The sequence below is a fragment of the Canis lupus genome, chromosome 1 (genome assembly GCF_003254725.2).
Source record: "Canis lupus dingo isolate Sandy chromosome 1, ASM325472v2, whole genome shotgun sequence".
Taxonomy (NCBI): Eukaryota; Metazoa; Chordata; class Mammalia; order Carnivora; family Canidae; genus Canis; species Canis lupus.
The window spans coordinates 70,433,289-70,442,945 of record NC_064243.1 but is presented as its reverse complement, the minus strand read 5'-3'; the positions used below and the strand labels follow the sequence as shown (position 1 = coordinate 70,442,945).

Sequence of the window (9,657 nt, the reverse complement as noted above, 5' to 3'; positions counted from 1 at the left end):
AATCCCTTTTTAGATATAAGAAAAAATGTTCCCAGGAGTCCTCCAGAATACTTCCCTCAGGGAAGATCTGCACCAAGAGCCTATTGCTACACTAATCATTGGCAGGAGAATGGAATTACAGTGCATGATTTAAGATTAATCAAGTTTGAGGCTAGAAGGGGGCCCAGCTTCCCCTGGCCCATACAGGCACCTGATACCATAACAAAACACAGGTTCTGGGGGAAAATGTAAGAGGAAAAGGAAGGGCTATGAGACAAGCAGCTGGGTGCCAGACAAAACTTCCTGGAGGATTGTCCAGTTCAGAGTTCTCTGAGCTCCAGGCCTTAAATGAAAACAAACAAATGAAACAAAACCTCAACATGTCCAGAACTGATTTCATGATTCTCATCAAAATGGTCTCTTACAGTGCTCCATTTCCTTGGAATGCACCACCATGGCAGCTGCACAAGCCAGAAATATAGGAGTCATCATACCCTCTTCTTTTTCCTCAACACCCGTACCTACTGCGTCACCAAGTCCTGTTGATACAACCTCCAGAATAGCTCTTGAATCTACTGATCCCTTCCCTTCCACTGCCACCATTCTAATTCAAGTCACATGCATCAACTCTTCCCTGGAGCTCTGCGACAATCTTTTGCTTGGTCTCCTTGCATTTACTCCGACCTGCCTCCTATCTAGTCCTTCACATTGCAGCTGTGGCATTTTAAAATACATGGCTTAAGCTTAAAATTTGCTTCCCGCTACTCTTAGAATAAAGACCAAGGTAAGGGTCTCCGCCAGCTCTTTGCAATTCAGTTACAACGGTTTCCTTTGAGCGTTAATGGCTTGTGCTCCATCCCACCTCAAGACCTCTGTACTTGAGGTTGCCCCTGCCCCCGCCATTCCTCGTGTCTCAGTTTAACCGTCACTTCGAGGGAAAGCCTTTCCAGGCCTCCTAATTAGGTCAGGTCCCTCTGCTTCGGGCGCGTAAAAAAGTCCGTGCCTTCTGTTTAGGGCGCTTTTCTGTCTGCAGACTAAGATTGATGAGAACACGGAGCTCGCATCCCTTACAGCACAACCCCTTACAACCCCACTGCGTAGTTGAACGGCTGGAGGAATATACACACTTCCAAGAGTGGCCCGCAAGGACTGCATCCCGTGTCCCGGAAAGAGGACGGGTAACAGCCGGAGCCCGCCCGCACAGCCCGGCAGCCCGCACGACCGGCAGCCCGCACCCCCAGCCCCGCGGCTCCTCCCGGTAGCCCCGCCCCTGCGCCCCGCCCCTGCGCCCCGCCCCTCTCTGCTGAGCCTGGGGGAGGGGCATAGAGGTCGCGTGACGTGACAGCAGCCCGCCGTTGATTGGGCTTCCAGGGACGCCGGCTAGGGGAGGGGGCGTGTCCTCCTGTGCTGATTGGCTGCCGAGGGGCGCCGGGGTGGGCGGTGGCGGCGGCGGCGCGGCGGCGGCGGCGGCGGCGCGGGGGCAGGTGCCGAGGGGGACGGGACCCCGCAGGGCAGGGCAGGGAGGGCGGCAGCGGCGGGCGGGATGGGTCCTCGCCGCCGGCTTTGCTGAGACTCGCTCGCGTGGGCTGCCGGCCGCAGGCCCGCAGTGGCCGCGGGGCATGAAGGGCGTTCTGGGAAGTCCCGTGGCCGCGGCCGCCGCCGGCGCCGCGATGCAGGAGAGTTTCGGCTGCGTCGTGGCCAACCGCTTCCACCAGCTGCTGGACGACGAGTCGGACCCGTTCGACATCCTGCGTGAGGCCGAGCACAGGCGCCAGCAACAGCTGCAGCGCAAGAGGCGCGACGAGGCGGCGGCGGCTGCCGGGGCCGGCAACCGCGGCGGCAGGAGCCCGGCCGGGGCCTCGGGCCACAGACCTGGCGCGGGTGGCGGCCGGAGGGAGTCCCAGAAGGAGCGCAAGAGCCTCCCGGGCCCCGGCGCGCCGCAGCCGGACAGCCCCGGGGTCGGCCCGCCGCCCCCTGGTACGCGCGCCCCGCCCGGCACCTGGGCGCCCCCGGATAGGCGCGGGGGTCGGGGGGCAGGACAAGGGGGTCACGGAGGTCATCGCTCTTGGCCGCCTCCCGACCTCCGCTGCGAGACCGGGGCCTGGGGGTCCTGGTCCAGAGGGAAGGGGCCTTGTGGCGTTGGAAGGTAGGAGAAGAGGACGGGAGGGGGCGTCACGCCCCTCGCGGGGGTGGAGGGGAGCGGGCGTGGAGCGAGGGTCTCAGCGTTCTGGAGCTGAGCCCTTACAAGTTGGGCAAAGTTGAGTCACACGGCTCGGGCGGTGCGTGTGGCGGAGGTGACCCCGGGGAGCTCAGAGGTAGAGCGTGCGGAGTCCGACTCCGTCCCCCAGCCGGACCTCTGTCTGCAGGATGCCGGTCGGGAGGCCGCAAGGGAAGCGTGGTGGGGAGGGGAAGGCAGGAGGGCGCGCCCGGCCGCGGGGTGCTGGAGCCGAGGCCTAGGTGACCGCGGGGAAGGGCTGTGACGTCAGGGCCAGGAGCGGAGTGCGGCGGGGACGGCCGCGGGGTCCCCGGCTGCGTGCGGGCCGCGCCTTCACCCCACCCCGGCACCCTCCCGCAACCGGCCGGTCGTTGTCCAGTGCAGCATGTAGTGTCCTTGGGATATGTAACCTGTCCTTAACTCGGGCTGCTTCAAGAAAAGCGTTTGTAACCTTTCACCTTTTCAACAAGCACAAAGTTCCCCACACCGCGTGTACCAGAGACCCCGGTCCGCATCTATCAGGGAGGGTGCTCAGGACTCGCTTGTCACCTGAACTGCATCAGCCCGTAGTCTGCAGGACTCCACCTGTGTTCCATCTGTATTCCTAAAATAAGGCGGTGATGCTGAGTGAGGCTTGCTTAATGAAAGTATTAAGGTTAAGATGTGTCGTCCGACCGCTCAGCCGTTGTTGGGCAGCGTATTCAACTCGCTTCTCTGGCTCGTTCCTTGCTCATGACAGCTGTGCTCCCAGCTGAGGTTACAACTCCTGACTTAAGGGTTGGGTCTTTGACTCGGGCAGGCTAGGTAGTATTTACCTGTAAAACTTCAGTCCAACAGTATCGCTTGTGAATCAGAAAATTCACTACAATAAAGATGTTGGAAACTATTTTAAATGCTTCTGGATATCTCAAGACCCCCATGCTGGTAGGGCCAGTACGTTTATGGGCCTATTTAAGGTGAATGAAGCTTGAGATACATTGTACATTTTGTGTTCTCATTTTTCTCATAAATCTATTTAGATAAACATAGTAATGAAAAAACTGAGGAAGGCTCAGCTTTTCCTCTCCCTTTTTAACAACTGAAAACAATGTGTTTTATCCTTTAGAATAGTGTGAAACTCCATTTAGTGCTATCTGTTAATACATTGCTTTTTAACCTTTTTAATGTTGAAAATCATGCATTATTATAAGGATTTTGAACGGTTCCCTAAATGTATGAAGTAAAGTAAAATTATCCTGTTTTTCTTACTTGTTAACACTTTGCATTTATGTACATACAGAACTATTTCTTTTTTTCTAATTTAAATGATATATGAGCTGAGTTGCAATCTGCTTTCCCTTAGCATTGTAATCTGGGTTTACTAACTTTTCTGTCAGTTGTTCATGATCCAGATGATCTGGCTTTTGAGATCCATATTAAAAATCTTTAGTTAATTTTGTAGTTAAAATGGAAATTTTGTCATTTGTCAATTCTTTTTCAGGCCTGTGTTCAGTTCATTAATTTACATTCATGTAGTTACTGTACTAAATTTTTAGAGAGCTACTCTCTCAAGGTTTTGTAGCCCTAATTGATATGGATTGTGCTTTTCTAACATTCAAAATTTTTAATTTAGAGTCTTATAAGTGAATGCTCAGTATGGACAGGAATCAAAGTCAAAACATATTTGACATATATTGGAAACATTTTTGGATACGGATGTGGAAAGCGTAAGATTTTCCCATAGAAACAGGTTTTTAACGTCCTTCACTATTGAACAACATATATAGACTGTACCCAAGCCTTGTTCGATAAATTCATTCTTGAAATTCATAGAGGCTATTTAAGCTTTGCTCTTCCTAACCTTTCAGAACTACTGTCCTTGAGTCAGAGCTCAACTTTATTTTGTAGAACATCTCACTGTAAATTTTATTATACTCTGTCCCTTCATATGGGCTTGGGTATAGGTCAGTGCTTAGACAACATGTGCCAGCCTTTTATTGGAAAGAGCTAGAGAAATTCAGTGTTTGCATTATCCACTTGGTGCTGCTGACCCAGCACAGAAACAGTCGGTTCAGTTGCAGTCTTGATCTCTTAGCACTAGATTGTGGGGGAAAAAACTGGACCCCTTTTAATCTTTGGGTGGTGGGGAGAGAATGAAATGTTCACAGTGTACTTATAATTATTCTAATAAGTAGCCAGTTATACTTAATGGTTTTTAATTTATGTACCAAAACTTGGGAAGAAGTTTTAGTACAAAGTATGCACTAAATGTCATTTTAAATTTTGAATGGTGAATTCCAAATTTAATTTAATTAAAAAAAATAACCTTGAGGAAGCAAATAGGGTGGGATAAGCTCTTAAGTAATTCTGTAGTTGAGTGGAAATATTAAGATTTTAAAAAATAAGTTATAATGAAGAACTTTAAAGCAGCATTAAAAAAACTTTTTACATTGAGGGAAAAGTATTGAAAAGTAGAGTTTAGACTATTGTCATAGTCTGTTTTCAACTTGTTAGATAATTAACTTTCATAATAACATTTTCTACCTAACATTTCAAATTTGATCTCTTTTGGTAATGTACGTGCCCTCAGATTTGGCATTGCAGACTCCTGGGATAAGTGTCAATCTCTTTTTTGCTTCTGTGAGAGGGGCAGGATCTATTTATGACAGCATCTTTCCCATATCCTCAACATGTCATTAGCTCAAATTGTGACATCAGTACAGGATCCAAATTGGACTTAAGCATTTCTAGGTTGTGGGACAATGACTTAAGATTGAACTTAGATTTATTGTATAACTTTTCACATTTGAAAAAAATAGTTTGTTAACTAACAGGTAATAAGTTGCACAATTTTATGTTAGTGGTGTCACAGACTTGATTTTTGCTTTAAAATGGGACCGGTAAGGTATTGGAACTATGTTAATACTTACCTGTGCCCAGTAAAAAGTTCAGATAGGAAATATTTGGTAGGAAAAACAGAAAAATATGTATAAACATATATTCCTTAAGAGTCATGTGTTATCTAAGTAAGAAAGGAATCCGGGAATTTAAAAAATACCCATTAATTCAAATACATTTAATATTTTTATAGCCATACAACGAATGTGAAGGGTAAGTTATACCAAGGAAAATTGAAGCTACTATAATAAAAATAATGTGTCCTGTTTGAGATGGAGACCTTTCAAATGTATATAGAGAAAAATAAACACATTTTTGGAAGATGATTTAAGAAGTGACAAAGTTCTTCATTACTGAATTTATCGAGTATTGGCTGCCCTCAGAAATAGAATCTACTTAAAAATTTTAAAGCACCAAAAGCAGAGAGGAGTAAAGAGAGAAAAAGAGACTGAAGCCTGTACTGGACCCAGCTGAGTGCTGGCTTCTGCGAAGGAGAGATGCCCCTTCGAGTGCTGACTGGCCCTCGTATGAGTTGGCAAATAGCAGTTTGGCCTCCTATTGAGAAGTATGATCATAAATGTATGAAACAAAAAAAAAAAAGTAAATAAATAAATGTATAAAACCCATCAAAGAGAAGGAGAGCAGGAAAATCTGTTTTCAAACAAAAAAGATGATAGTAGTATAGACTATTTAGAAACTAAAACCTTAATAGCCAATGATGAATCCTAGTTCATTTAAAGAACAATCTGCAATATAGTGTCTGTCCTTTAACTTTTCTGTATGGTGCTTAACTACGACATTTTAATAAAGTAGTTTCTGTCAAAAACAATTTAGCAAACATGAACTGTCACACTTATTGTGAGATACCTGTATGTTAGTTGGTATAATTTATATTGCCTAGGACAGAAGAGAAAGAGAACATAAGTATCTTAAAAGTTTTTTTAGGAAGTACAGTTGACCCTTGAGCAATGTGGGAATTAGGGACACCACCCTCCTGTGCAGGCAAAAATCCACATAACTTTTGACTTCCTCAGAATTTACCTAATACCCTACTGTTGAGTGAAAGCCTATGGATAACAGTCAATTAACATGTATTTTGTGAATGTGTTGTGTATTGTATTCTTACAGCAGATAAGCTAGAGAAGACAAAACACATTTACACTACTGTATCTCAAAAAATCCATGTACACATGGCCTGCACACCTCAATCATAGTGTTGTTCAAGGCTCAACTGTAGTTGCTTTGGGCCGTGACAGCATCTACAACTTCTTCGAATGTTTTCAAACTTCCCAGATTTTCCTATGACTTTAACTTCTAGAAAAGTAGAATTTAAAACTCTCTCTGGACAGTAAATGTACCGTCATGGACCCGGTGTCCCAGCTCTCCCTTCTGATTTGTCGCCAGCAGGCCAGAAGCGAGCTCCCAGAAGAGGGGAGCAACAGGGATGGAATGACAGCCGGGGGACAGAGGTGACGCTTGACAGAGCAGAGCGGAGATCCTACAGGGAATATCGACCCTATGAGACTGAGAGACAGGCCGACTTGACACCTGAGAAGTTCACAGATGAAAAGTACGTACTGCAGGGAATGGGGAGCCAGAGGGTTTTCAGAGAACTGCTAGCATTTGCAACCTCTTCATGATGCCAGTCCTGGGAATATTTTGCCAATTTTAGTTGGGAGTTTATGTGACATGGAAGGAAATGGTCGTATGGTGAAAAATAAATTATTTATTGGTAACTGAGCAAAGACTCCCTAAAAAACTGCACAGGAGTCTGGGAAACTGGTTACATTTTGTTTTGCAGTGTAGGCTAGGGATATAATTATGGTTTTGATTTAACATTACTGATTTAGACTACTAAAAATGTAAACAAGTTTCTGGGCCTATGGTTGGTTAGGTCAGTTGGCTCTCATGATGACAGACATTTTAAGAAAAACTGATACAGTGTGTGACACCAATTCCTGGCTCCCATACCTTCCTCTAGAAAGTGCTGTAACCTGGCAGGTGGTGCCGGCATGTGGAGCTGGACTCCTGAGTGATGGGGCTGCATGCAGGCTGTGTGTGCCTACCTGTACTCGCAGAGCAGTCCTCGGGGTCTTATGCTTGGTACTACCATGGCAGGGGCTTGCTGCCTGAAGTTTTTAATTATTCAACCTGCACAACACTGAATTTAGATTAAGCAAGCAACTTGTGAATCTCGTTTAAAGCAAAGTAGGTAAAAAAAAGTCTAGGGAGACTAGAACCGTGTATGTGGACTCTATCAGCTGTCAACAGTTTCATGTCAAGGGAGCCATTATTCCCAAAGTCTTTCAACTTCTTGACTATTCATTCCATTTCTGATCCTGGCTACAAGTTTTATTCAAAGGATAAGGCTTTGTAAAACCATGTTCATTAAACTGCCCTACCACAAAAAAGTACAAAAATCCAGCAGAGAATAAGTAGCTCAGTCTGGGAGGGCTGAGGCAGGTGGTGACTTTCACAGATCCAGACCCTAGAAGTCACATATTCAGAACATGAAGATGGTGTATCTGCCACCATGTCAGAGGGTAAGGGAAAAGAAAGGCTTAATTCTGCAATTTTTGGTGATTTCTTCAATTTTGCTGTGTAATGGCCATCGTCTGCTTGCTTACAAAAAAAGTTTTTGGATCAGAGCTATTTATTTGGGGAAACCTATGTGTATTTTTTTTTCTCACTTCAGGGATTTATTCTGTGGAAATAAGGAAATTATAGCTCAAAAGCACAAATTCATGTTTCCAGCTTTTTTTAGTAGCAAAACTGTGAATCTTTAAAAAGGATGAATATATATGAACACAAAATGATACCTATTAAGTGAAATCATACATGTATGCAGAGGTAGGGTGGGATATGGGATTATGGAGGGGTTTTTCTTTTTTCTTTAAAAATAATTTCAGATTTATAGAAAGTTGCAAGAATTATACAAAGAATTCCCATATACCCTCATCCAAATTCCCTAAATGTTAACATTTGCTTTATCCTACTCTCCCTTTCTCTTTCTGTCTCTTTCCCTTCCCTTACACACACACACACACACACACACACACACACACCCTTTTTGACATTTAGGAGTAAGGTGCAGAAATATCTCTTTATCTCTAAATACTTTAAATGTATTTCCTAAAAACATGGTACAGTTATCAAACTCATTAACAGTGATACAATACTGTTACCTAATTATCTAAATCATGTAATCTACAGAGTACTCCACATTTCACCAATTGTCCCATCCCTTTTAGCAAAAGAAAAAAAAAAAAGCGTGGTTCAGAATGAAGTCCGAGAATGTGCACTGCATTTAGTCGTCTTCAGCATAGACCAGCTCTTTAGTCTTCCTTTATCTTTTATGACTTTGACATTTTGGAAGAGTGTGAGCCAGTTATTTTGTAGAACAGCCCAGAATTTGAGTTTGTCTGGTGTTTCTTCATGGAATGATACTCACTTTGGCAGGAATACCACAGAAGTGATGTCTTGTGTCCTCAGTGTATTACGTTAGGTATATGTAGGGAATTATTACCTTCAAGGAAATTATTATTATTTTTAAATATTTATTTATGTATTCAGAGAGAGAGAGGCAGAGACACAGGCAGAGGGAGAAGCAGGCTCCATGCAGGGAGCCCGACGTGGGACCCAATCCTGGGTCCCCAGGATCACACCCCGGGCTGCAGGCGACGCTAAACTGCTGCGCCATCGGGGCTGCCCGGAAATTATTATTTTTAAAAAAGATTTTACTTATTCACGAGAGAGAGACAGAGAGAGGCAGAGACACAGGCAGAGAGAGAAACAGGGTTCTGGGATAGAGTCCCACATCGGGCTCCGCACAGGGAGCTTGCTTCTCTCTCTGCTTGTGTCTCTGCCTCTCTCTCTGTGTCTCTCTCATGAATAAATAAAATCTTAAAAAAGGAAAAGATATTTTCCTTAATTTCTTAAAAAGTACTCTTCTATTAATAAAGATCAATAAAACAATTTGGGCAGTTTAGAAAATAATACAATTATAAAGAAAATTAAAACTACTTAACTTCCCATCTAAGATAATCACTCTTGACACTTGGCCTAATTTTTTCCTTTTTTTCTTATACACAGATATACTAAATATTAAGATGATAATACACATGTACTGAGTCCTTCATATTCTTTCAATTCTTCTTGCCAGGGCAGAGTGTTTTCCATGTTCTTAACAATGTTTTGTAAACATTTTTTATGGTTCTATTATGTTGTGTTGTCGATGCAGTACAGTGTAATCATTCCCTTAGTATTGGACCTTTACTAGATGTGAGTTCTAGAAGTGGGAACTTCAGTTAGGGCCATGAACCAGTGGTTCTCAGCTGGGCATCCTGTATCCTAGGATCCAGTTTGGGCATCATGTATCCTAGGATGCAGTTGTTACAGTGAAAGTTTCGATGGATACTTGTAATGTGAAAACAAATTGGAGTAAGGGGGGGGATCTTTTGATACATAATAACCAATCCCTGTCCTAGTAACCTGTCCGTTTACTCTGTCAGTAATAATCTATAGGAGCATTTCTTTTTTTATATTTCTTTATTTTTTTAAAGATTTTATTTATTTATTTGAGACAG

The 9,657-nt window shown here is 44.2% G+C and overlaps 1 protein-coding gene across 2 annotated transcripts in view; it reads left to right on the top strand.

Annotated features, from left to right (window-relative positions):
* Positions 1–1,506: 1,506 nt before the first annotated feature.
* The window catches only part of HABP4 (hyaluronan binding protein 4), a 42,783-nt gene continuing 34,632 nt past the window's right edge, over positions 1,507–9,657 (top strand). Inside the window, exons 1-2 of one of the 2 annotated variants that reach the window (XM_025423088.3) lie at positions 1,507–1,956; positions 6,479–6,641. In XM_025423088.3, the coding sequence (XP_025278873.1) occupies positions 1,599–1,956; positions 6,479–6,641 (521 nt within the window). In that variant the 5' untranslated portion in view covers positions 1,507–1,598. Of the gene's footprint in view, positions 1,957–6,475; positions 6,642–9,657 lie in introns of both variants that reach the window. The other variant, XM_025423087.3, reaches the window with a different exon arrangement.